The sequence below is a fragment of the Gossypium hirsutum genome, chromosome D05 (assembly GCF_007990345.1).
Source record: "Gossypium hirsutum isolate 1008001.06 chromosome D05, Gossypium_hirsutum_v2.1, whole genome shotgun sequence".
Taxonomy (NCBI): domain Eukaryota; kingdom Viridiplantae; phylum Streptophyta; class Magnoliopsida; order Malvales; family Malvaceae; genus Gossypium; species Gossypium hirsutum.
The window spans coordinates 27,656,509-27,682,189 of record NC_053441.1 but is presented as its reverse complement, the minus strand read 5'-3'; the positions used below and the strand labels follow the sequence as shown (position 1 = coordinate 27,682,189).

Genomic DNA, 25,681 nt, shown 5'->3' with positions numbered 1-25,681 from the left:
GAGATCCAAGTTGATTCATTAAAGCGATAATGGATGATGAGGGTTTGTAATTGTGGGGTGAGAATATGCGGAGCAAGTTTTATTTTGGTTTCAACTTTCGCATTTTATTTTTTCATAAACATAAAAGAGTTTTAACAAACGTAAAATATATAAAAACTATGTTAAAAATGTAGAGAATGGAGGAAAATAGATGGATAAGCAAAAGAGAATGGAAAAAAAAAGAAAAAAAGAAGAAGGTAAAAAGAACATAAAAGAAAATAAATTAAATTGCTCAAAATAAAAAAAATATGAGGACTAATTGTATAATTTAACCTAAAATTTTTATTTGAAATGATGATTTAAGCGGCAATTAACGGTTCAGTGACTAAAATGTTATAACACGTTAAGATAAGTGACTAAAATGTAACTTGAGGTAAACAAAATTGACTATTGTAGTAGTTTATCCATTGTATATCTATACATTTTAATTATATCATTTTTTGTAAGTTACTTTTAAACATAAATCTATATTTTAAATTCGTGATTTTAACACATATACATGTGTGATAGAGTTTCTAATAAATATTTATTTTCTTTACTATTATTTATTTTAAATATAATCTTACGCTAATTAAAAATTATCACATTCGCAATTAGGACTAATCTATACCATATATTAAGAATTTGATTGAATTAGTGTCACCCATCAATATTGCTCCAACTCAATTGTAAAATCATCAAAAACACATTTCTTTTACAAAACAACAAATATTAATTTGAGGGTATTTATGTCTTTTTTATCTATATTATATATCTATTTATACTTGTATTAAGTTTCTGAATGTGTTGATGTTACGAACCAACCACGCATCAATTTAATTAAAGATTACTAAAATGCCATTTTGCATTCAAAGTAACAAATATTAATACGAGTGTGTTTTTTGTCTTTGAACTTGAGACACATGAATTTTAAATATTTAATTTAATCATTTTAACCAAAAACTCATTTGTTCTTAATATAAATTTTAGCCATCAATTGAGTTGGTGTTACTTGTCAATTGAGCCCTAACTCAATTATAAAATTACCGAAAGTCCATTCAGTTTATAAAATAACAAGTATTATTTTGAATATATTTATATGTTTTTAATGTTTGACAAATCTAGATATACAAGGGAGATTATAAAATTTTAACCTAATTTCAAATTTAAAATTTCACTTGGCTACATTTATAATCTTTTTTTATGAATTTGATGCATAAATTTGCTACTATACTAAATAATCAAAATTTTAATAAATTCGGGTGAAAATATGTACCTTTATATACAGGCAACTACCAAGTCATGTAGTCAAATTGATATGGCTTGGACTAAATAAAACTAAGGAGAAACAGCGCATAATATGTGTATCAACAAAAGGAGAGAAAGCCGATAGAGAGAGGGAAGAAACTGGGAACCAAAGTCTGATTCAGAGACCACAATTGAATTTTCCTTCTTCTTTCTTTCTTTCTTTCTTTCTTTCTTTGTTGCTTGATTACGTCCTTCCTTCCTCTTCCATAATTCCTTCAATTATTTCTTGGATATATAAATAAATTTTTTTATTTCATTCATTTTTATGCCCGACAGAAAAAAATGTCGATCAACATGAAAACCCTTACGCAAGCCCTGGCCAAAACAGCTGCGGTTATCGAGAAAACCGTACAAACAACTGTACAGGAGGTAACCGGTCCCAAAGCTCTCCAGGACTATCAGCTCCTTGACCAGATCGGCTCTGCAGGCCCAGGTCTTGCCTGGAAGTTGTACTCCGCCAAGGCGCGTGACGGAACGCGCCCCCACCAGTACCCCACGGTATGTGTTTGGCTGTTGGACAAGAAGGTTCTATCGGAGGCACGTGCGCGTGCGGGGCTTTCCAAGGTGGCCGAAGATTCTTTCTTGGATCTGATACGGGCCGATGCTGCGAAGCTGGTGAGGCTCAGGCATCCTGGAGTGGTCCACGTGGTGCAGGCTTTGGATGAGAATAAGAATGCGATGGCCATGGTTACGGAGCCTTTGTTTGCGTCGGTGGCTAATACACTTGGGAACGTCGAGAATGTTGCCCAGGTTCCTAAGGACCTTAAAGGGATGGTACGTGCTCTACTTTCTTTCTCCTGATTGAATTTGCATTTGGTTCAGTTTCAATTTTTTTTTATTACTCCATTGCTTGGTATCAATTATTGGATGTTAAATAGTTATAGTTGATCCAAATCTGTGAATTGATCTCAGCAGACCAATTTGTGTACTACTAGGTAATACTGTAAATGTTCATATTCAGTAATGTACTTCTCTAGGATCTTGATCCATAACGAACGACGCGATGAGGTTTTTCTCTGGCTGCCAAGCGCAGACGGGGTTATCTAGTACTAAGGCTTCTAATTTTGGTCTTAGCTCTTTAGGATCAATTTTGTGCTTGATTGTGGAATTGGAGTAGCTTTACCCAATTTAGTGGAATTACTATAAATGGTGAATTATAGTTTCTACTAGATAATCTTAGCAATGTGCTTGCTTTTGTTCTATATCAACGGAGCTTTGGGAGTATCCGACCTTTTAAGAAGAACAGTTGCTAAAATTGAGGAATGGGCATTGTAGACTACAAGTTACAAATAAGTCAGTTGCAAGTGTTGAAATTGTGGTTGCTTGGTGATCAAACACTGTTGTTGTATTTACTATTTAGAGGCAAAAGGTGTCAGACAGCAAGGAAACTGGTTGGTGAAATTGTCTGCCCTGTAAAATAGTAGGGTTTAATCAGACAATTGCAGGAATCGGTTAGGTAAAAGGAAGCTATGTTGAGTGATGTGTTTGCTGAACTTACTGAGAAAATTTCAAAAAGCATGTATTTAAGTTTAACAACTTGTCAGTATTCTATGTTATCAAATCTGCAAATTGATGATAGAGAATAAAGATAGGGGAAGACTTACTAATATAGACCGGATTAGAGAAATCTTTAAGTTTTAGAAATCATAACTCACTTTTAAGAAAATGGTTAATCATAGTATTGAGGTATAATCTGGTCTCATTTAGCCACACAGAAATTTCCCATACCTGTGATCACTATAAACCATTTAGAGTATTGGATCAATGATCTAAGCAATTACTGATGTAACTTTTTCCTTGGACAATGAATTCTTTGTTGTTATAAGCCCCCAAAAGTGGGGCCCCTTGTTTGTTAAAAAAGTAAAACCTAATTATAGACCCTGGCTTCAAAAAGATGAAATCTTTTGTTTAGACAATTTATTGACGCACAATATTTTTAATTATGATTTTGAAGTATTATAGCTTGGGTTTTCACCATGCTTGGCTGGAGTTTGACATGTATTTGGTGTGCCCAAATATGTGACTTACACTTGGTCTTCACTTTTATTTTTGGTCCAGAGGTCTCAACCTTAACCCATCCAATGGTATGTTGGAAAGTATAGAAATAGACAGATTACTGGAGTGTTAAGTAGTAAAACAATATTCTTATTTTCTCAGAATGGACCAAGTAGAAGGTTAAAGTTGTAAGTTTAGGTGCTATTACTGCTATAACATATTTTGAAATTATTATCAGCTTACATTTTTAATGATTTATAGGAATCAAAAGTAAAAGTCATTGAAGTGGAATACATTAGAATCCGTTTGATTATTTGGAATTTAAGTGACGTTTTGAATGTAGTTTCAGTGTCAAATGATATACTTACCCTTTTAAGAACAGGTTCCCAATTAGGATAATGATAAAATTTTAGTCCCTTTTACTATAATCTTCTTTAGTTTTGCTCTATTGGAACACATTGGAATGCTATCGAGTTATAGGTTGGAAGAAAGTTGACTCTCCTCTTGCTGTTGAACGTTGAATATGTTTGTCTTAGAATTGTCTTTGTATAAGTGTAAAACTTGTTCTTGAAATTTCACTGGGAATGCTGAGTGCTTGAATGATCTGCTATCGTGTTATGTCTTAACCATCATGTCCTTTATAATTATAGCAAACTTAATGTGTCTTTGCTTCACAGGAAATGGGTTTGTTGGAGGTGAAGCATGGTTTGCTTCAGATTGCAGAAACCTTGGATTTTCTTCATAACAATGCACGTCTTATTCATTGCGCTATATCACCCGAGGTTACTTCTTTACCTTTTTTAATGTTTTATTTTGTAAAAGTATTTTCCTGATTTCTACTAATATGGCTATTGATAATGCTTCAAGATCTTTGTTCCCTTTTTACAAAATTATTTTGATTTGCTGTTATAAAGAACTACTGGTGGTTTATGGCTGTCCTCATGGATTCATCCTCTTGTTCTTAGTTTTTTTTTTTTCCAAAACTTTTGTCTTTTTCATACTTAGCTTGTTTAGGCCTTCAGCTCTTAGCTGCTTGTTTCACTTTTTATTGCCTCTTTTAATGAAATTTCCATTGTATAAAAGAGCTTATTTTAGTGTGCAGTTTTTGACTGCTGGATAGATTGCTGCGGATAACTGCTGTATAGGTTTGTCTAAATACTTTGTACTTTGCAGAATGTCCTGATTACATCGCATGGAGCTTGGAAGCTGGGTGGGTTTGGTTTTGCTATCTTAAAAGACCAGGCCTCTAGTGATTTGACTAATGTACAGGCCTTCCATTATTCTGTAAGTAAGACTTTGATATTTTATGGGTTTAGCTCCAGTTGTAAGGGTGGGTGGAGTTGGGAAGAATGCTACTCTTTCTTGCACTCAAAGAAAATTCAAGAATGTTTTTCATATTAATTCAAATATTTATACTTGACCACTGACATCAAAATATGGAACAAGTTAGCTATTCCAATGGATGCGGGCATGGAGGTTTGACCATGTATATGTGAGGAAAAACTTGGAATTTACCCATGTCAAGCACATCTCCGTTTCTAATCTAACTCACTCTCATGAATTAGTTATGTAGTCTGATACACTATTGATAATTTGCTTAATGTGGTGCTTTCTTTGTTAGGTGGCCTTAGCACGATGAATATGAATGTAGTGCGTTTCTATATCTTAATATGATTTCATAGAAGTCACATATGGCCATTCATATTTATCATATTTATTACTGTTTGTGCATCTTAGGAATGCCATTTTAACTCCTTTCTTTACCATCTTGTTTGCTTTGCTGTCAATGTTTCTATTTTCAAGTAAATTTTCTTTCTACTTTTTAGGCTTTGCTTTCTCATGTTTTTTATTTTGACTTGTAGGCTATGTGGTGCTTTATCTTCATAAATATAGTATACTTATGTTAATTTATCAAGTCATTTGTCATGATGGATGGAGTTACCATGTTGCGGTAATGATCTGTATTTAGCTATTGTATTCTGATTTCATGTGGTCTGTACAGGAATATGATACTGAAGATTCTGTCATTCCTCTTCAGCCATCTTTGAATTACACTGCACCTGAATTGGTTCGTACTAAAGCATCTTCAGCTGGATGTTCTTCTGACATTTTCAGCTTTGGATGCCTCGCCTACCATTTAATTGCTCGAAAGCCTTTGTTCGACTGTCACAACAATGTCAAGATGGTATTTACTAATTTATAATTTTATCCTTTTGAATTGATCCAAAATTTGCTTGATAAACAAGTATTACATGTGTTAGCTGCACCATTCTCCATCTAGACATAACATGTTGCTTTTTACCTTTTACCATACATGATTATGACAATTCAAGTATTAGGTTATCTTCTTTTACCTCCACAAATCTTGCATCAGGAAACAGGAATTAATATTATGATAGTCTAAGCTGCAATATTTGGTTTTTGAATGTTCTAGTCCTTTGGTCGATGTCAAAATTTTGCAATGAATATGATGAACCGCAAATTCTATAAGCTTTACCACCACATAGCTCAAAACCAGCAATAGCCATACCAACAATTTTGGAGGTGAAGCAGCACCTAAGTATACTAGTTTTTTGAAGGTTCCATTGGTGTCAAACCACTCACACATGTGATAGGGAGATATTAGTGTGTCAATTAATATACTGTCTTCCTTGGTAATAAAAAGAACTAGACCATCTTCCTTGGAACATGAATCTCTAAATATTAGCTTCACCCTCCAACTTACAATACTTCCACTTGTAATTGGGAAGGTTGCTAGTTGAGCCTTGAAATCTGGAGTGATTTCTATCTTTAGCCATTGTAAAGATAAGGGGAGAGGTTTCTGTCTTAGCATACACAAAAATAAAGATTGTTAAGGTTATACATTGTCCTTGAAATATATCAATTTAAGTTAGAGAATTGGGAACTCTTTGGCAAGTAAGGCTAAGAAAGAGGACATAGGCAAGTGGGGCCTGAGTTCTATGCATTTTGGTGTTGATTTTTCTCAATCCATTTATCTTTGCAAAGATTTCAGACACCAATTCACCCCCTCTTGTGATCTTCCGATTATTTGAGCTAACACAATAATCCATAATAAGCGGTAGATCTGCTGAATCAAGTATTTGTGTATGCCTTTTATTGATGGCACCCCACTGTACACTAATCCCGTTATTTAAAACATTGCTAAAAGTATTAGAAATAAAAGAAAACCAAGTAATCACGACATCAACAATCGAACATTAAGAATAGAGAGTTTGATATTATGCACTTTATTACTACTAAAGGTAATAATTAATGAAAAAAAAAGTAAAAGAAATTAAATAGAATTTCAATTTTTATCTCTAGTCACTCACATGGGATATATATGTGCTCCCCGCTTTCAGATGTTGCAATGCATCCAGCATGCTGTCCATTTGTTCCCTTATGCAAATTAGAGAAGTATGCGTCAAAGAGTGTTTTAAAGACATTGTAAATCAACAAGTGCAAATAAACATATCAAAAAGTATATCCCTTTGCACTTTGTGGCTACTAGCTCTATATCATTCATTCCCCCCCCCTTCCCTATTTGTTTTTTTAAATTTATGTATAATAATACTGTAGTTAGCATATTAACATACTTGAGCTTCTCTGCTTTATGCTCTTTCTAGATTGGTTTTATAGTACTAGTGGTTGATTGTAGTGTTTCTTTCCTGCAGTATATGAATACATTGACATACTTGTCCAATGAAGCTTTCTCCTCTGTTCCACCAGAACTAATCCATGATTTACAGAGGATGCTCTCTGCAAATGAATCTATCAGGCCATCAGCATTGGATTTTACTGGTAATACTTGGATAATTTCAGTCTCTAGACCTTGTATTCTTTTATATGTCAAACAACAAAAGGAAAAAAAAAACTATTTTCGAATGGCAGAGCTTGTTCTCCTCATGCAAGTTTGTTTAGAGTTAAACATTTTAAGATGGTGAGATTGGTTCGATCAGGTTTTTTGGATTTTTTGAACCGTCCATCATAATTCATTTCAGTTTTTGGTTTTTCCATATTAATTTTTTATTTTTGATTTATTTTGACAAAATGAGCTTTGTTTTATGCCTTTTAGATATTATTTGGTAAAGTTTCAATTATTATTATTATTATTAATATTTCTAATTTTTTTTCAAGTAAATAACAAATAATCAATAACTTTTATATGATATTTTTAAAAAAATTATATAGAACTTTTAAGTTATTTTTTCTATTTTAAATATAAAATCTTTAATTTTACATCATAAACAATTAAAATTAATTATAAAAATAAAAAAATGGCATTTGCTTTGTTTGAGTTTGATGCATTATGTTTCTGCTATTAATGAAAGGCTTGGGCCCTTATTATCAAGCTTTTAAACTGCTGCATGATGTATAAGTTTGATATGTAGTTAAATTAAAGCAAATGGCTTGAAGTGTTCTGTCAGTTCCACATAATTATTATTGAATTGGTGTTGAAACTCTACTATTTGGATTAGTTTAATGGTTTTGAATTTGATGTAATGTATTTGCAGGTTCTCCATTTTTCCGGGATGATACTAGGTTGCGCGCTCTTCGTTTCCTCGACCACATGCTTGTATGCATTTTAATTTTTGCTTGTCTAACATATGCCCATCAAATGCAATCATGTAGGAGTAATTTGCTTGAAATAAGAGGGGGTTTGGTACAATGGAAAGTGATCACTTTTCTAGGAATTTAAGGTGGGAGAGTGATTCCTGCTTTTGGTATGTTAAAAAATATTGACTTTCCTAGGACTGTAACTTTCCTTTGGGAATTACTTTCACTCAAACTTGATAATGTGATTCCTTTGAATAATAATGGATAATTAACTTTCCCATGTAGTTGGAAAGTTAAAAATTTTATCTCTGAGACTAAATTGCCTTTTTTTTTTTTAATTTTTTCTTATTTGTTTATTTTCATTGTATTTGCAGAGTACTTTTTCTAACTGTAAAATCATAACAATTATTTAATTTTAAATTTATTTTAAGTCCATCATAATAATTATTTAATCAATGTAACTTTGTTAGGATTTTACTTGGCACTTTCTCATGTATACCAAATGTTGTAATGTTATGTTCTTGCCAATCACATTCCTGGGAATCACATTCGAATCTTAACATGTCAAAGTATCAAACACCACTAAGTGCTATAAAATGCTAAATTCTTGGGTGATGATTTTTTTTTTTATTGCAGGAAAGAGATAACATGCAGAAGTCTGAGTTTTTAAAAGCTTTATCTGACATGTGGAAAGATTTTGACTCCCGTGTGTTGCGATATAAGGTTTGAGATTTCATTTTTCCTAACTGTTGCTTTCTTAAGTAAATTTTAGTTGTTAAAAATGAGTCTTCTTCTAAAAATATTTGGAAATTAAGTGAGCAACATAATGTGATTTTCATGTGCATTCTCCTTCCTTTCTCCCAGCTTCTTTCTCTCTCATGGGTGAGGCATTTGATATTCTTCAAGATTTTCAAGTGTCATCTGTCACCCTTTTTATTTTGTTGGTATTTTTAGTTCAGCGAGCTAGAGGAGTTGATACTAGTGATTCAGTTATATTATCTAATGCATTTTCCTGACAAAAACAAGTCAATTCATAATATTTTCTAAATGCAGGTACTTCCACCGCTTTGTGCAGAACTAAGGAATTTGGTTATGCAGCCAATTATTCTGCCAATGGTTCTCACGATTGCCGAGTCACAGGTGCTTGTTTTTCTCTTAATCAGGTTTTGGCATATCAATGGAATGTTTAATTATTATTATTATTATTTGCAATTGGAATCCAAAAAGAATTGCTTGGAGATTGTGTTGGTCTTTGAAGTATCTTCATGCTAATCTCTCTTGATAGTTGTGAAACTATGGATTCCTTTTGATATCTTCTGCATGCTAGATATTTTCTGATTAAATGGCAGATTAACTTTATCTTTCTTAATTGAGCTCTGTTTCCATGATGTTACCTATAACCTGACCACAATTAGCTTTATGTTTTATCATTAGGTAATGTAGTGCGAGTTATTGTCTCTTAGTTCAGCTTCTGTTCTCTGTTAACAAAATGTGAATGAAGTGATGTATCTGGTTGTAATCCTTAATACTCTTTTTAGTTATATCTAGTATAATCATAGGTTTCTATCTTGTTTTGAGTAATGAACTGGTTACTTCTAATGATTTGTAGGATAAAAATGACTTCGAGCTAGTTACATTGCCAGCTCTTTTGCCTGTCCTGAGCAGTGCTGCAGGAGAGACCTTGTTGTTGCTGGTGAAGCGTGCGGAGCTTATTATCGACAAGGTATAACTTAAGTAGTATGCTCTCTAAAGAATGCTCTCAAGTGACAAAATTTCCTTTTCTTTTTTATTCATTCAATAGAATCAGAGCATAGAGTGGTCTGGTTTTCTTTGTGAGTATGAACAAGTTGCTAATTTGTAGCATATTACATGATATGGCTAAAGATGACGAATTAGAGCTCTGTGGTTTGGAACGGTATTTTGTAACCTACTTTTCTGATTATTTTGGGTGCTCAATTGATTTTCAAGAAAGCCATTTTCAGTTGATGATACTGGTTGCTGCCTTTCATATTGTCCTTGTTGATTAGTCTTTGGATATCCCCTCCCCGACCCTGCAGTTCCTCCACACTCAGTGATGTATGACAGCTAGGCGGTGAGGCTTTAATTTCACTATGAGATTCTTAAGAAACAAACAAAATAGAAGAAAGGAAAAAGAGGAAAAGAAGAGATTGGTAACGGTAGTCAAACATAAGGTTGCCTGCAGCAGATGATCAAGAAGAAAAGAAAGATCCTAAGCTTCACAGATGTGGTTCCTTAGGAGTCAGATCTAAGGTGTATTGCATCAGAGAATGATAGAATACTGCCAAGTGAAAGAGTCCTTTAATTTATATAGACTGGAGCTTTCCTAATCCTAAGAAAATTGAAGTTCCACTTCAATTGACTTCAATAACTACTGAGCCTCTAAAAAACTAGCAAACTTAAAAACAAAAAACATAATAGGATAAGACAAACCCAAACTAGGATCCTATAATATATATGCCCAATACCAAATATAACCATAAAGCTTTAGTACTTCAGATTTACCAGTAAGCGCATAGAACTTCTTAGTAGCAAAAGAAAATCTGAAGTGGTTTAATAAGCCAATTATCTTTGCATCCTTCTTTACTCGCCCTGCCCTTCTCTTGTACTTTTTTTCTTCTTTTAAATATTATATTTAAACTTTATTTAGGTTATAAGGTATTGTTCTCTCTAATGTTTCAAGTACTAAGAAATACTTCATAAAAGTAATGTGGTGTTTCTCCAGAGAAACATCATTGCTCAAAATTTTCTGATACCTTTTTCGAAATAATGCAATTTTGCATCTATCATAACTATTTAGCTGAAGGACATATAATATGTGTACTTAGATTTCTATGGTTAGTCATCTTTATACTGCTATTAATTAGTGGGTCCGTAAAATTGCAGAAACATAGAGAAAATCATGTAAATGAATAAGCTTGATATAATTTCCTCCAGTGGTGCCATTCAAATTTTTTGAGCTTTTGTGCTACAATCCCACTAAATAATAATTGCTGAAAATGCTCCTTTATGAAATTGCAGCATCATGTTTCCCATTTTCTTAAAAGGCTTGTTTTATTGAATCACACTCAATCATTTAATTATAGTTATTCTATTTACTGTAGGCAAGTTCGGAGCACCTAGTATCCCATGTATTGCCCATGCTTCTTCGAGCTTATGATGATAATGATCCTCGCATACAAGAGGAAGTTTTGAGAAAATCTGTAATCCTTGGCAGGCAACTTGATACACAGGTGATTGTCATCTTTTTTTTTTCTTTTTTTTTTTAAATGGATTGCCATTGTCAGAAGTTTACATTTCCTTTTTGTTGTATGCAATAATACTGATCTGTTAGAAGAGAATCAGAGATTTTTCTGGATTCCTTTTGACTTGGATACTATTTGTGGTTGTTATTATCAATTATTAAGTACTGGGAAAAGCGTAATGATCATTTGTGCCTGTTCATTGTTGGATGATGTAGACCATCCCTAGACTATAGGTGCTGAGACGAATGTACGAATTTCAGACTTAGATTTAATCTTTTCTTTAGTTGCTAAAAGAAGGTAATTACACTGCCTGCAGAAGGAAAGAATAAAGTTGTACTGTTCTTTTTCTTAGCTGCATTTTGTATGGATTTGAAATGAAACAAATGTAAAGTTGTCTGAGGATTAATGGGTAAACACAGCATGCAATTTTGAGCCTTGTTTGGCATTCTTCTTGTATAATTTGCCAAGCTTCTATTAGTTACTCAGAGTTTTACCAACATGCTCTATCTCATTCTTGTCTGTGCTTGTGTGTTTCTTAGAAGCCATCTTTCCTTTATCTTACTGTAAAGAAACATAGTGGTTTGCCTCACAGTGTTGTTTTTTATTAAAACAGTTCATAGTTTATCCAACACTTTTTATTAGGTTAAGTTTTGTTCATCAACTCATAAAATTTCTCGTTCCATTAATTTACTTTTGATGTTTCTCTTATTTCAAAAGCAAAGACCCCTATCTAGTGCTGATGTGAACTTCACGTACGTGTCTTGAATCAGCAACAAGGATTAAAATTGGACCCTGGGATTATCCAATAGGTTACAAAGACACGAATTATCAAACCTGTTGCATATGAAGAAGTGATGACTAATATTATCAATTGAAACAGAATATTGACCCGCTAACTTTGTAGAATCAGGGACCAATATTATCAATTGTATGGAAATTCACAAGAACCACTATTGGAATTGGCATTCGATTTCATTCATTGTTGCTAAGTTTCACGGCAAGTATACGAGGTTCACATCAAATGGGCAAATAGATTTCCTCCTCCATGGCATGAGCTTCATTCCCTTTATAACATCATATTGGGTGTTTAACCTATCTAAGTTACATACAATACCTAAAACAACTTCATAGTGGATTTTTAGCTTTTTTTCATCTTGAAGAATTCTAAAAGACGAGCTTGGTCAAAATATTGAGTTCTTTTTAGCTTTTATAGAGCTTCTGATACTTAGTAATAATGCTGGTACTAACATTTAACAAGTTATTTAAAATTAAAATTTTTATGCTTCTCAACTAGCTGTTCTGCCTTATGGATTTGTTCAAGCATCTTTAAGCTATTTTTAATGCATTGCAACTTTTTCTATTATTTATTTTAATATATTAAAGTAGGAATTTGGACAAGGTGAAATATGGATTTGATGGTATGAAATCAAACACATTGTATGTCCATCTTTATTCTTGTGTGTTTCTTTTCTGTTGGAATTCCTTATGTTTACTGAATTAATGTTTCATTCTTTGTGCTCTTCAGCTTGTGAAACAAGTCATTCTGCCTCGTGTTCATGGCTTAGCTCTGAAAACAACTATTGCTGCGGTATGTATGAGTTTTTTAGGCAATTACCCAATATTAAAATTATTAGTCTTGAATTTTAGATGTCATGACCAAGACTGCTATGTCATGTAACCTATGTTTAGATTGTGGGGCCTTTTCCATTTTTAAATTTTGAAAATCTTATAAAGCATTTCTTTTAAAAAAAAATACATAGCTGCAGTATTCTATTAATTTTGATTACTTTCTTCTAAACCTCTATGTTTATTTGAGCAGGTCAGAGTCAGTGCTTTGCTCTGCCTGGGAGATTTTGTTAACACACTTGATAGACAGGCTGTGTTGGATGTCTTGCAAACCATTCAACGTTGCACAGCCGTTGATCATTCTGCTCCAACACTTATGTGTACGCTAGGGGTTTCAAACTCAATTCTCAAGCAGGTAATGACAGACTCTACCTTCTGTTGCTTAAGTTGTTTTCTATTGTATATTGGGACCTCTGGAGGGCATACAGCTCATTATCTATCTTTCCCATTCATCTTGTTAGTATGGAGTAGAATTCGCCGCGGAGCATATCCTTCCTCTACTCACACCTCTTCTGACGGCCCAACAGTTGAATGTTCAGCAGTTTGCCAAATACATGCTCTTTGTCAAGGATATTCTTAGGTATAGTTATTATTGTTGTGCTTTCATGATAAAAAATGAATTTTTTTCTTCTCTGAATAACAAACTCTTTTTTTTTCCAACATTTTCTTATGATGCAATTCCTAATTCTGTTTTAACACAGAAGGATAGAAGAAAACCGTGGGGTTACTGTAACTGATTCTGGAGTCCCAGATGTAAAACCTGCTACCACTGCCAACGGGCTTCAGTCTCAAGTCTTGAGCAAAGCAAATGGAACTGTGGCTTCTGCAAAAAGCAGCCCAGCATGGGATGAAGACTGGGGTCCTACTACCAGAGCAGCTGCCAATGCCAGTCACACTGCCCACCAGCCTCCCAAGGACAATTTATCCTTTCACTCTATTTTGGGTGATCAGTCAATTCAATCAGCACCCACACAATCTCAATCTTCCTTAATATCCACTGTATCTAGCCAGCAAACATCCAATTCTTGTCCTGCAGTTGACATAGAGTGGCCTCCTCGTCCATCTTCAGGTGTTACTGTAGAGTCAGGCATTGGCGAGAAGCAATTAAATGCTGGAACATCTTTGTCATCAAATTTTGAAGATTTAGATCCTTTTGCTAACTGGCCTCCGCGGCCTAGTGCCTCCTCAAATGACTCTGGAACCTTTAATAATGGTATTATGGGAGGACCAGGCATGAACAATTATGGATTCAGTTCTATTACAAGCACCCCAGGCACCATGAATCACCCAACAGAGAGCAGCAGCAATAGTTGGGGGTTCAGCAACCAGAACTCTGGGGAGATACTAAGACCTAATCATGGGAGTTCAACCTCGAACACAGGTATTTTGAACGGTGGAAGTTCCCAGAGCAGTATTGGATTCTTGAAACAAAACCGTGGTATTTCAGCTTCAATGAGTTCTTACAACAACCAGAAATCAGCAGATCTGGGTTCTATATTTGGTTCTAGCAAGAATGAGCAGACTGCTCCAAAACTCGCACCGCCACCGTCAACGGCTGTGGGTAGAGGAAGAGGCCGAGGTAGGGGGGCAAGTTCAGCTTCAAGGACAACTTTTGCCAAGCCAACATCCGAACAACCACCTCTTTTGGATTTACTTTGAGAGGTGAGCGACACAAAGATTGAGAATATATCAATGTGTTTTTGATACAGCAGCTGCCATCCCAAGCTTTGTCAGGTTCTGCTAAAAGCTATTGGTTTGAAAGTAAAAATTAGTCATCTCGGAACGAGAGCCGTCATGTTGGTATTTGTTATATCTATCATAGCTTTGTTACGAGCTTGTTTGTAACTTTTTTTTGCACTTGAGATCCATGTAACACGGTGCGTGTTTTTATGTGATAAAAATGGTTTTTCTTCGATTTCTACTGGTTTTGGACATATACGTGCACCTGCATAGTGTAATTGTTGAAAATTGTCGGTGATTTGATTTGGTAGCATTAGCCAATAAAAGAAGCTAGAATTATTTTGGATGATAGAATATATATATATAAATAATGAAATTTCTTATTGTGCTTTATTTTGATCGAGTCCGCTTTGAACAAACCAGGACCTGAGCTTGAGAGCTCAAGTTAAGCTTTTGAAGTCGGAGTAAGTTAGATGTCTACAAACATAATGTGTATTTTCAATTGTAAATATTTCTTTGTAAAAATTCTACACTTGTCAGCTTATATGATCATTAACCTAAGCTTTTATTAGTTTCCTGCTAGGACTGTTCCTGTAAGCTGCTGAACTAATAATTCTTTTGGCCAACAATCCTTTTACTTTCATTGGAGTAATTTTGGCCTTCTACTTCATGTGTGGAAATCTCAATCTAGTTGTTACCTGTTTGGATTTTTTTTTTGTTAATTTTGATGACAGTACGACGGTTTAATGATTGATTGACTTGACATTTTGTTTTTCCTTGTCGACTGATAAAATGAGGTATGGCATTATATGATTAGTTTTTGGCCGAACCTTGCTGGGTTTAATTGAACTTGGTTCACAGTCAAACTCCTCTCTCTCAATGTCAGATTGGAACTTAGACATTGATGCTCGGCATGGTAATAAACGAGAAGAGAGAATTTGATTTCTATCAAAGTCATCAATAATGTTGCTACATACAGTTGCTGTTTGCTGAAACTAAAAATAGGTAATGGAAGTGCTTGATTTTAGTAGTCACTACAGCTTGGCACTTGTAACTCCCCAAAATTGAATGTCTGACTATTGAATTTATAGTAATTAAATTTCTGTACATGTGGCTATGTGCTTTGTGTATGTGTTTGAGGTAAAGGGTTTGAGTTGTGCTTTTAGGAAGTTTTGCTCTTTTATTTTAAATTAACTTCTAATCTTGAGCCATTGATTTAAGTTTAATTATGTGCGAATTTATATAAAAAATGGGCCTGTTGGTTTAATGGTTAAGCTTTTGTATATCCTCTAGTTATCCTTTTCCTTCGTTCTCATTTTTTTTTTCATTTCTTACTTTTGTTTTCTTTTTCTTCTTTTTCGCTCTTTTCCTTTGCTTCTCTTTTCTTTTTCCGCTTGGTTGTCGCTTAGATCTGTACTTCGTATCTGCTCTTATTGTCGGGTAAGTTCGTTTCAGTTAATTTCGTGACTTTGGTTTTTCCATAACTAAAATCATTAGTGTTGTCACTTCTGTCAAAGTTGGTTTCTTGCCTAAACTATTTGAATCCTTTGTTTATATGTTTGATTATTGTCTTTAGAGAAGGTCTCGAGGATAACGGTTCCCCTAACGTTCTCGATTCGTGAATTGTGGATTTGTACAGAGGTAATTGTGGTGTTGAGTTGGGTTTGTGTCGAAACACTTCAATGAATTTGGTTGCGCTTTAATCTTGGTGTTTGTTACGAATTATTGCTTAATTGGTTATTGAATGTTCGTTTTAGGTCTTAGAAGCCCTCTACGTTGATCTACTTCAAAACTACTTCAGGTACGTAATGAAAACCCAACATTCTGTGAATTTTGGACACTGAAAAACATGACTGTCGACGCCACACGGCTGTGTGGTAGGCCGTGTAACTCATTGTTCACGAATTAGAGACATACGGGCGTGTGTCCAGACCATGTGTGGGAAATGTTTAGTATAGGGTTTACACAGGCGTGAGTCCAGATCGTGTGTCTTACTGTTTGCGATTTAGGACGACACGGGCGTGTGTCAGGCCCTGTGAAATCAGACGGACGTGTGGATCAGAAATTGGATTTTTCCCTCGGACAGTATGCATCCTTTGAAACGAATGTAGACCTTCTGTAGATTAAACTGTATAAGTTATGATTTTGTGATCTGAGACTGAATACTGAGAGATCTATTGTATATTATATGGCAACTGTTACTGATATTGAACTATTCAATATGGACATTAACTGTATCTGAGTAGTTGTGTACGACTCTGTATTAACTGTTATTTGAATCTGCATTTGCATCGGGTGAGATCAAGTAAATGAGGAAGTATTTTGTTCTGAGACGGTGGTTAAACCACTGGTATTTGTATTCTGATATGGCAGCTAGTCTGCAATTATCGAAATGTGTCATACCGACACTGTGTGGTGTGTAGGGTTAGATGGGTATTTAATACCCTAATTGGTGTGTTGGGTTGGTCGGAGATGGTGTGTAGCGAGTAGGAAATAGGAAAACTGCATATATTCTGATGTATTATGTCTCTGAGAATAGCCTGACTTACTATCTGTTTGAACTGCTGTGATCTGTTAAACTGAATGATTTGCCTTCTGGAACTGATTCTGAAATCAGTTATTAGGACTTAAGCAGTTCTAATCTAAATTTTCTGAATATATAGTTATTTCCCAATGGAATCATTAACTTATTTCTTTTGCCGACTCAATTACAGGTAAACCATAGGCTTGACTGGTTAGACGGATCGTGAGCTCAATCATTCTTCTTACCTGTTTTGTTGTTATTAGCCTCGTTAGCTTATTTTCAGTAATTTCGAGACATGAAATGTTTTAAGATTATAAGTGACGTATTATGTTCTATAGTTGTTAATCTCTGTTGGTTTTGCTTAAAAACTAAATTTTGGATATTGTGAATTGAGAAGAACTCGTGCTAATTTCCCAGATTTGGCCTTGTCGTCTAAGCCAGGTATGGGGTGTTACATTTAGTGGTATCAGAGCTAGGTTGAAACACTCAGGCTGTGTTCTGGGCTCTTATGTTGCGTTAAAAATTTAAATGAAAATAAACTATCTAAGTAATCCTGAAAATTGATTTTATAAAAGACCAAGTCTTCGATGCCAAACCTATAAGTGTTTCTACTCAGTTATTGCGATTAGTTGAGATATTGTAGTAAGTGTTTCTTTCATTAAATTTTCAACTCAAATAAGGCTAGTAATTTAATTGCCTCAGTGGCAGTCTACAGTGGACACTGCTGCGTGCCATTTAGCTTCAACATCATATCTTGCCTCAACAAATAATGCATAGTCGATGACCACAATTGGAGTGGCGAAGTTTTTTATTCATTGACATCTTAGATGTTGTTCGAAGTGTTGTAATACTATTAATGACATTTCAAAACAAAAATGTAAATATGAGAAACATAAACACACAAGAATTGGTTATGTAGTTAGGGACCGGATCTACGTTTCCAGCAACTCACCTAAAGAATATAATTAACTACTAAGCCAACACTAGAACAAACAATTTCAAGCCAACCAATCCTAAGAATACTACAGTCTTGACATTATATACCAAGTGGATTTTAGCAAGTTCTCTTGCATACAAACACCTTCCTACTAAGGTTGAAATATCTCTTTCAAATGAGCAGAAAGATCTCAACATGCAGCAATAGAATGAATTAATTTTGTGCTCTCTAATTTTATTTTCTGGAGTTTGTGGCTATCCTTTCAAATAAAGTCGTCTCCAGGGCTCGAACATGCATCTTCTATTAAGAATGCAACGTGTTTTACCATGAAAAATAATATAAAATTTAGTAGACTTTTTGAATTATTGAAGTTTATAATTTGCTGCTTTGATAGAGCCTGGACAAAAATAAATGTACTTTGTAATAAGAAATTATTAACTATTATTTAAAGATTAATTCACAAAGTTGATCTTGAACGACTTTAAAGTTATAAATTTAAAAGAGTTCAATTTCGATAGAACTGTATTAGCTAATGATAAGAGTCAAATTGATCAAGCAAGGAATTTGGATGTGGACTGATAGCTTAATAACTCATATTACTCAAATTCAAAATAGAAACCAGTAAAAAGATACGGAACATTTTCCTAAGTTGATTCACTTTGTATATGATGATATTTGGGAAGAGTGAGTGAAAACAAGTGTACAGCAATCCTTAGTTGTTATGAGAAATATTTTAGTGAATTACTCTGCAAACATAAGATTATTAATCCAAATTGCGCAAACAATCGTAATCTCTTTGTTTATCTGAGACCATTGTTGCAAGAGCAACAAATCAATTTAGTTTTTCACCAATATTTACTAAAACAAAATCTCCAAATAACATTAACATTGTGATGATGATGATAAATAATAATACAAGTTGTCAAACATTTAAATGAAATTTTTTTATCCTAATGTGATGAGATATTTTCAAGTCCTCTAAATAATTAACTTACAGATAGATAATGATATTATCAAAATGCTCTCCATCCTCTCTTTAATAATACATTAAAATATAACACCGAACTTCAACTTGAATTTATGGCCAATATTTGAGATCAATTCACCAGCTTTTCCTCATTATTTATATAATATATCTGTAGATTTTGTTTATGGCTTTAGTACACTCCAATCCTTTTTATATATTTATCCATGTTGGTTGAGATTGATTTAAGATTTTATTTTTTTTTAAATTTAAAAAGCTTTTATATTTATACTTAGGAATTAAATTGAAAATTATTTTTTATGGAAATTAGATTCAATATAAACTAAATTAATCGGCACCGCTCTCAAAGAGGGGTGAATCTAGAAAACCTTTTAAAAGAGTCAAAATTAAATTATAAAATTTTGAGAGGTCAAAATATAATTTCATTATTCCTGAATTCATCTTTTGTGAGATAAAATGTAATTTTATTATATATAAATTTAATGATTTTAAGATGGATAAATTGCAATTCCAGCAAGTAATGGAGAATAAAATAACAACACTCGTCCTTTGACAACATTTTCCTTTTAAGTACCAAACTTAAAATCAGAAATAAGTGCGGAGGTAATTAAATAATTAATCCAACTTATTTTAACCAAGTATTTATTTTAAATATGGTCCCTGCATAATGACATTGGAAATGGTTACAATATTGCTTTCAAAAAAACAAAGGAAATGGTTAAAATATATAGGATAGTTCTGTCCTCAAGTAGAAAGCGAAATTAGCAAAAGACAATTAATGGCACCTGGCATACTCGTTAATGAGTGAATGTATCCTCTTTAAAACATTGTTTTTTTTTTTATTTCACATTTTCCCTAAGGGGCCTGTTTCATAATTTAATTTCTAAAAAAAATTCAATCCAGTAGTTTAATTTTTTATAACCAATATTAAAATTTTGGATTAATTTATATTTTACTTTAACATTATATTATCCTTTAAATAAAAAAATCAGATCATAATAATTTAATTACTTACTTTTATTATTAGCTTAGATATGATTAAAATATATAATTTTCAAAATTTAGATTTATCAAACAATATAACACTTAATTTCCAGTAAATACCAAATAAATTTTATGATTTAATTGTAGTACTCATGTAGTTCAATATTTGATTTTCTACTTGATCAAGTGAAGCAAATTGATGTTGGAATGATTTAGATTGTTAATTGTATATTTGAGATTGGATTGGAGTGAATTTTTACACAATAATCTTTTCTAAAAAAATGGGAATACAAATAACCAAATCATAATTTTTTAAAGGGTCCATCCCAATACAGAAACTAGTATTATAATGAGTTAAATTTCGTGAAGATCCGTCTTTTTCTATGCTTGTCCTCCAATGGAACTTTGCTCCCACATGGGGTAATGTAGTCTTCACTCATATTCTCCATAAGCATCACATGATGTACATTGTACAGCAAACCCATGGATATTATTATTTTATGACCAACACCCCTAGTCCTTGGTTAAAGCAATGTAAATAGAACCCTAAACACAAGATAAGTAGTATAAGTCGAATATAAAGAAACAACTCCGCTCACCTCTAATTTCGTCTCTCCATTAAATATTATATTACAAATGACTTTTAGTCTTGAAGACATCATCCCTTGTCTTCATCTTCAAAGAAAACACAAGTAAAAGGAATCAAACTTCTTATCTTATTTAACACCATATGATCACAACCCCACTATTGCAAAGTGATAATTGACGGGGGGTGAACTTAACGAGGACGACGATTACTAATTAAGCCATAATCAGCACTTCTTCGAGACCTTGGGAGATACACTATTGATTCCGAAACGGCGCAACTTCTTTTACAAGAAGTGTAAAGATTAATAAACCCCAACCTGTCACTCATACTTCTTGTTACCTTACCTCCGGTCCACAGATTTCTTGCTGTTTCTTCGTCACCGTCATGGTCTTCCTTGGAACACTCAACCAACGCCGCGAAAAATGGGTCCACCCGCCGGAAACTCTCTGAAGCGCCGGCGGATGCCTTTTTCCTGCTTAACATATCTTCGAAGCTGTAGGTTTTTGAGGAGGTTCGTGGGGTAGTCGGGGGAGGCAATGGCAGTAACTTCATGGACTCTTTTCTGTTGTTGTGGTTATGTAGCTTCTTTGGGATCCCTGGTAACTGTTCCCAAGAAAATGGTACACCAGAGAATCGGAACGGAGTTGCGGGGCTGAGAGGCGAATCATCGGGAAAATACGTAGATCTCAGTGAGGATGATAACCAAGGGCTTTTGGTGGCCGGAATTATGGGGCCACATTCTTTTGCTGACGTTTGGTGATGATGCCCAAATTGAGTTGATGAGGAACCCATAGCTAGCTTTAGAGAAAATGAAGGGGGAGATCAATTTGTGTTGTGTTAGATGGTGTTATTTAATTTTGTTATCTGACCTTCTTATACCCATATTTATTTTATTTCAGTAATCCACTCCTTGCTTTAATCAAATATACAACACACAATTTTAGGTTTAAATACACCTAATCTTTTTAAATTTTTACTTTATTTTTCTCTTCTTCTAATTTTGCAATTATAAAAAACACAATAACCCTCAATGTTTACATGGTTTTATTTTCAATTTCGTCCAAAGTACATAAAATTATTAAAAATTAAATTTTTATATATTCAGAAAAGTTCCTATTTTTTCTAAATTCTCAAAAAAAAATTGGATAAATAAAAATTAAAAAAATTCATTAATTTATAAAAATATAAAAAAAATTCCAAATTCGTTTAACAGATGTGCTATTTTACTTCTTAAATCTGCTGAACTTTATTTTAAAATTTTAAAATATAAAAGTTTAACAAATATTAATATTTTTAATGCGAACATACAAATGTTACAATAATATCCATAATTTAAGTGAATTTATATTATCAATTCAAATATATGGGATTTTATATTGTGAACATATTTAAAAAATTATGACATTAAATAAATTTCATATCATAAAATCCGTAATTAAATTTCTACAAACTTAGAAATCAATAATAAAATAATAAATAAATAAAGGATACACAGCTTAACTATATTTAATAATTAAATATATTTATATTTTATTAACAATTTAATAAATTTACAAATAAGATAAGTACTCATGAATAATATATTAAAAAGTAATATGTAATCCCATTGTAATGGTATATAAAAGAGTTATCAATATGGGTGGGGTTGCATTATCAGATAAAGTTTAATGTTTATTTAATTTTATTATTAATAATGGTGTATAACTCTTTCTTATTTTTCTGGTGAAATTATAAGAGGAGGACAGAATCCTAATAGCAACGTGACTAGCACAACTTGAACCTAGACCATACCTAGAACAGTGAACACCCTAACTATCAGGCCAATATACAAAGTTCATCTCTTTCTTAATTATTAATATTAGAAGACAATATATTGTTTGGCGCAAACGAGGATAAACAACTATAAGTAATGAGAATTATTATGTAATAATTAACATCCATTACAAATTTAACATTTGTGTTAAATACATAAAATTCTATATTTCATATAGTATTTTAAATTTGTACTTTGTTTCCACAATTTAAATATTTTATTAACTCTAGTAAAATCTATAAACTCTCCACCCCTTGCAAATAATTAACTAAAAATAGCCATTAATTTGTTAAGAAGATGTTAATTACTTTGGTAGTATAAATAGGACACTTTAATGGCATATTATTCAAGCTCAAGAGGAAACTATTTCATGAAAAATCAATGGATTCAACACCTAATGTTGTGGTCGCTAAGGATGGCTGTGGGAAATATGATAGCATCACCGAGGCCTTGGCTAAAGTCCCTTTGAATAGTTGCGATCGATTTGTTATTCACATTAAGGCTGGTACTTACAAGGAAAAAATCATCGTGACCAAGAAGATGACTAATGTTATGTTCATCGGTGATGGCCCAACTGAGACCATCATCACTAATGACATTAATTGCATTAGGGATAATGTTAAAACATTTGACACTGCAACTGTTGGTAAGTAGTATTATATACATATAACTTTTGGTGGTGAGGTGACTAACTAGTATGCATGTTTGTGAAATATTGTAGGTGTGGATGGGGCTAGTTTCATGGCCAAGGGCATTGGATTCGATAACTCAGCAGGACCCGATGGTCATCAAGCAGTGGCTTTTAGGGCATCCTGTGATAAGGTCGTCATGCTTAATTGTCATTTCACTGGGTACCAAGACACCCTTTACGCTCACAAAGAGAAACAATTTTATAGGGATTGTCTCATCAGCGGGACTGTGGACTTCATCTTCAGGAATGAGGCAAGTGTGTTCCAAAACTGTCAAATCACTGTGAGGAAGCCAGGTGAAAACCAACACAACATGATTACAGCACACGGAAAGAAAGAAGAAGAAACTAACACAGCCATTGTAAAGAAGAAGAAACTAACACAGCCATTGTGCTTCAAAATTGTACCATCTCGAGTGCCCCTGACTACCTACCGGTGAAGGACAAGAACAAGATATACCTTGGTCGTCCGTGGAAACAATTTGCGACAACTATCATAATGCAATGTCAAATCGATGACATCATTACACCAGAGGGTTACTCCCCCATGGAAGGCACCATAGGACTGGATACTGGTTATTTGCCGAGTTCCAAAATAGGGGACCTGGTGCCAACACCGAGGGCAGGGTCACATGGAAAGCTATCAAGAAAATCGATATGGATGAAGCCATGAAATGGACTCCTCGTGTCTTTTTGAAATCTGACAAATGGCTAGCACAAACTGGCGTTCCCTTTGATCCCAATATGTCCCTTGGAGTGTAAACTTCCCTTTTATATATTAAAAGTAAATAATATAGGGAGTTAAGTGAGATGGCAAGTATCTCTCCTACCTTAACCAGCAGTCGAGGGTTTTATCCTCGCCTTGGGAGTGGAGTAGCTTTAAAACTCATGGCTAGCATCTACTCCTTAATGGGCCTATAGAATGCGGAGGATTAGCTATTGGGCTCGACCTTAAGAAATAAAAAAAATTGAAACTTTTTATATTTTCTATATTTTTTTATTTTTTAAAAAAATTATTTTTAAATACTTGTAATAGTTGATTTTTAAATACTTGAAACTTTTTATATAATTTTTTGGTTAAAATATGCTCCAAATCCCTATATTCTTCATACATTTATAATTTAATTTCTTTATTTTTATTTTCAGGAATTTAGTTTTATTTTTCATATTTTAAAATTCAGGTCCAATTGTCAACAGTTTTAAAATATTTCTGTTAAATTTGTTGGTGTGACATTTTAAAATAAAAGAAATACTCACTTAGTAGCCACGTGATAAAAAAATGACGTTGAATTGGACTTGAATTTCATAGAAGAATTTTAATCGTGTCAGCAATTAGACTTACATTTTCTAAATCTGAAAAGTAAAAGAACTAAATTCTAAATGTTTAAAAATACTAAGACCTAAAACATAGTTTAACCAATATTTTTATAATAACAGTTTATATAAATTCAAAATAGTTGTAACTTAAACATAATATGATTACATGAAATCGTCCAACCATACCATGTTCTTTAATATCTTATGCTAAAAAAAATTACAAAAAATTATTTTCATCCTAACAAATTATAATTAGGTTTTCCTTTTAATCCCGACAGTAGTCTACAACATAAAATGAAAAAAAAAAAACCCAATAATGACAGAATGCGAATGATAATTCAGTGGGGTTAATATAGAAAGTTGTTGAGAGATGCTGCTGTTCATGGAGTTGACCCCAACCTACCTAGTGATAATTCATATTTTTATTATTAATGTTATTTATTGAAAGATGAGACATTTAATATATATAATACTATTAATATTTGTTATAATTTTTTAGGAAAAGAGTAATATTTTTTTTGTGAATATCACAAGTAGATATATATATATATATATATTTACCAAATTGTAAGTGTAGCAGACATGTGTAGTTAAAGAAACCAGAATAATCCAAACCTTAAACAGCGAGGAGCTGCATTATTTTTGGGCCAAAATTATTATATGTTTTCATAATTTCGATGCTGAATTGAGGTCCAATCTTCATGAATGGACAAATTTTCATTTTCAACATCACTTACCACCTTTCACTTTTGCTCACAAAGTTTACTACAAAATGGTTTTCATCTCATAATTTATAATTTTTTAAAATAGCTTTATAATATATTTAAGTACATGTTAACATTTACAATTTTTTTATTAGTTTTTTAAATAAATAAAAAAAGAGACACTTGTAATAATTTATACTAGTTTAAAATATGTAAGGATGTTTTTAGTAATTTCATTGATTGAGTTGGTGCCACACTTAAATAATAGTAAGTATAGATAGTTAGATTAGTCTAGAATTACTTTTGAAGAGTGTCGTGAAAAAAATGTTTTTTTAAAAATTGATTAATTTCATTCAAATTAATTTTAAATAAAATAATATGCACGTTAAATCAAATTTTTATATTTTTATATTATAATTTAAATAATTTTTTTTTCCAAAAGCATTTTTTGAAGCACTTTTCAAAAACAATTATAATCATATGTATTTAAAAATAGGTAATGTTGTAAAGTAAAAAAACATATCTTTAAATGATTTTTGGATTGTTAATCTTATGCTTTAGGAAATATATCAACTTAAATTGTAATAAAAAAATATAAAATATTATAACTCAATATTAATATTTTGATATATGAAATATAAAATTATATTTGTATATATAGACCATATTTAAGGTATTAAAATATAACCATTA

At 32.7% G+C, this 25,681-nt stretch overlaps 3 protein-coding genes across 4 annotated transcripts; 2 read left to right on the top strand and 1 right to left on the bottom strand.

Annotated features, from left to right (window-relative positions):
* The first annotated feature begins 1,328 nt into the window (after nt 1–1,328).
* On the top strand, nt 1,329–14,798 carry LOC107904875 (SCY1-like protein 2). Of its 2 annotated transcripts, XM_016831384.2 has the most exons (15): nt 1,329–1,437; nt 1,603–2,100; nt 3,999–4,103; nt 4,495–4,605; nt 5,324–5,506; nt 6,996–7,122; nt 7,836–7,897; nt 8,515–8,601; nt 8,932–9,018; nt 9,488–9,601; nt 11,001–11,129; nt 12,667–12,729; nt 12,961–13,122; nt 13,229–13,347; nt 13,469–14,798. In XM_016831384.2, exons 2-15 carry the CDS (start codon nt 1,609–1,611, stop codon nt 14,424–14,426), a joined length of 2,799 nt encoding a protein of 932 aa, XP_016686873.2. In that variant the 5' UTR covers nt 1,329–1,437; nt 1,603–1,608; the 3' UTR covers nt 14,427–14,798. The 2 variants fall into 2 exon arrangements, with proteins under 2 accessions (XP_016686873.2, XP_016686872.2); XM_016831383.2 differs by having other exon boundaries at nt 1,334–2,100.
* A 5,657-nt stretch (nt 14,799–20,455) lies between these two features.
* LOC107904876 (uncharacterized) lies at nt 20,456–21,410 on the bottom strand. The gene has a single exon (XM_016831385.2). It carries the CDS (start codon nt 21,256–21,258, stop codon nt 20,656–20,658), a length of 603 nt encoding a protein of 200 aa, XP_016686874.1. The 5' UTR covers nt 21,259–21,410; the 3' UTR covers nt 20,456–20,655.
* Nucleotides 21,411–22,660: 1,250 nt separating this feature from the next.
* Nucleotides 22,661–23,687, top strand: LOC107902563 (pectinesterase-like). Its single transcript, XM_041092687.1, has 2 exons — nt 22,661–22,925; nt 23,001–23,687. Exons 1-2 carry the CDS (start codon nt 22,661–22,663, stop codon nt 23,405–23,407), a joined length of 672 nt encoding a protein of 223 aa, XP_040948621.1. The 3' UTR covers nt 23,408–23,687.
* The last annotated feature ends 1,994 nt before the right edge of the window (nt 23,688–25,681 follow it).

What these genes read in the sequence shown, in the direction of transcription:
- LOC107904875 (XM_016831384.2), top strand. Translation starts at nt 1,609, where the DNA reads ATGTCGATCAACATGAAAACCCTTACGCAAGCCCTGGCCAAAACAGCT. An exon ending in GTTTCCTCGACCACATGCTT is followed by an intron (nt 7,898 to 8,514) that starts GTATGCATTTTA and finishes TTTTTATTGCAG; the next exon opens with GAAAGAGATAACATGCAGAA. An exon ending in CAAACTCAATTCTCAAGCAG is followed by an intron (nt 13,123 to 13,228) that starts GTAATGACAGAC and finishes TCATCTTGTTAG; the next exon opens with TATGGAGTAGAATTCGCCGC.
- LOC107904876 (XM_016831385.2), bottom strand. Translation starts at nt 21,258, where the DNA reads ATGGGTTCCTCATCAACTCAATTTGGGCATCATCACCAAACGTCAGCA.
- LOC107902563 (XM_041092687.1), top strand. Translation starts at nt 22,661, where the DNA reads ATGGATTCAACACCTAATGTTGTGGTCGCTAAGGATGGCTGTGGGAAA. An exon ending in ATTTGACACTGCAACTGTTG is followed by an intron (nt 22,926 to 23,000) that starts GTAAGTAGTATT and finishes GAAATATTGTAG; the next exon opens with GTGTGGATGGGGCTAGTTTC.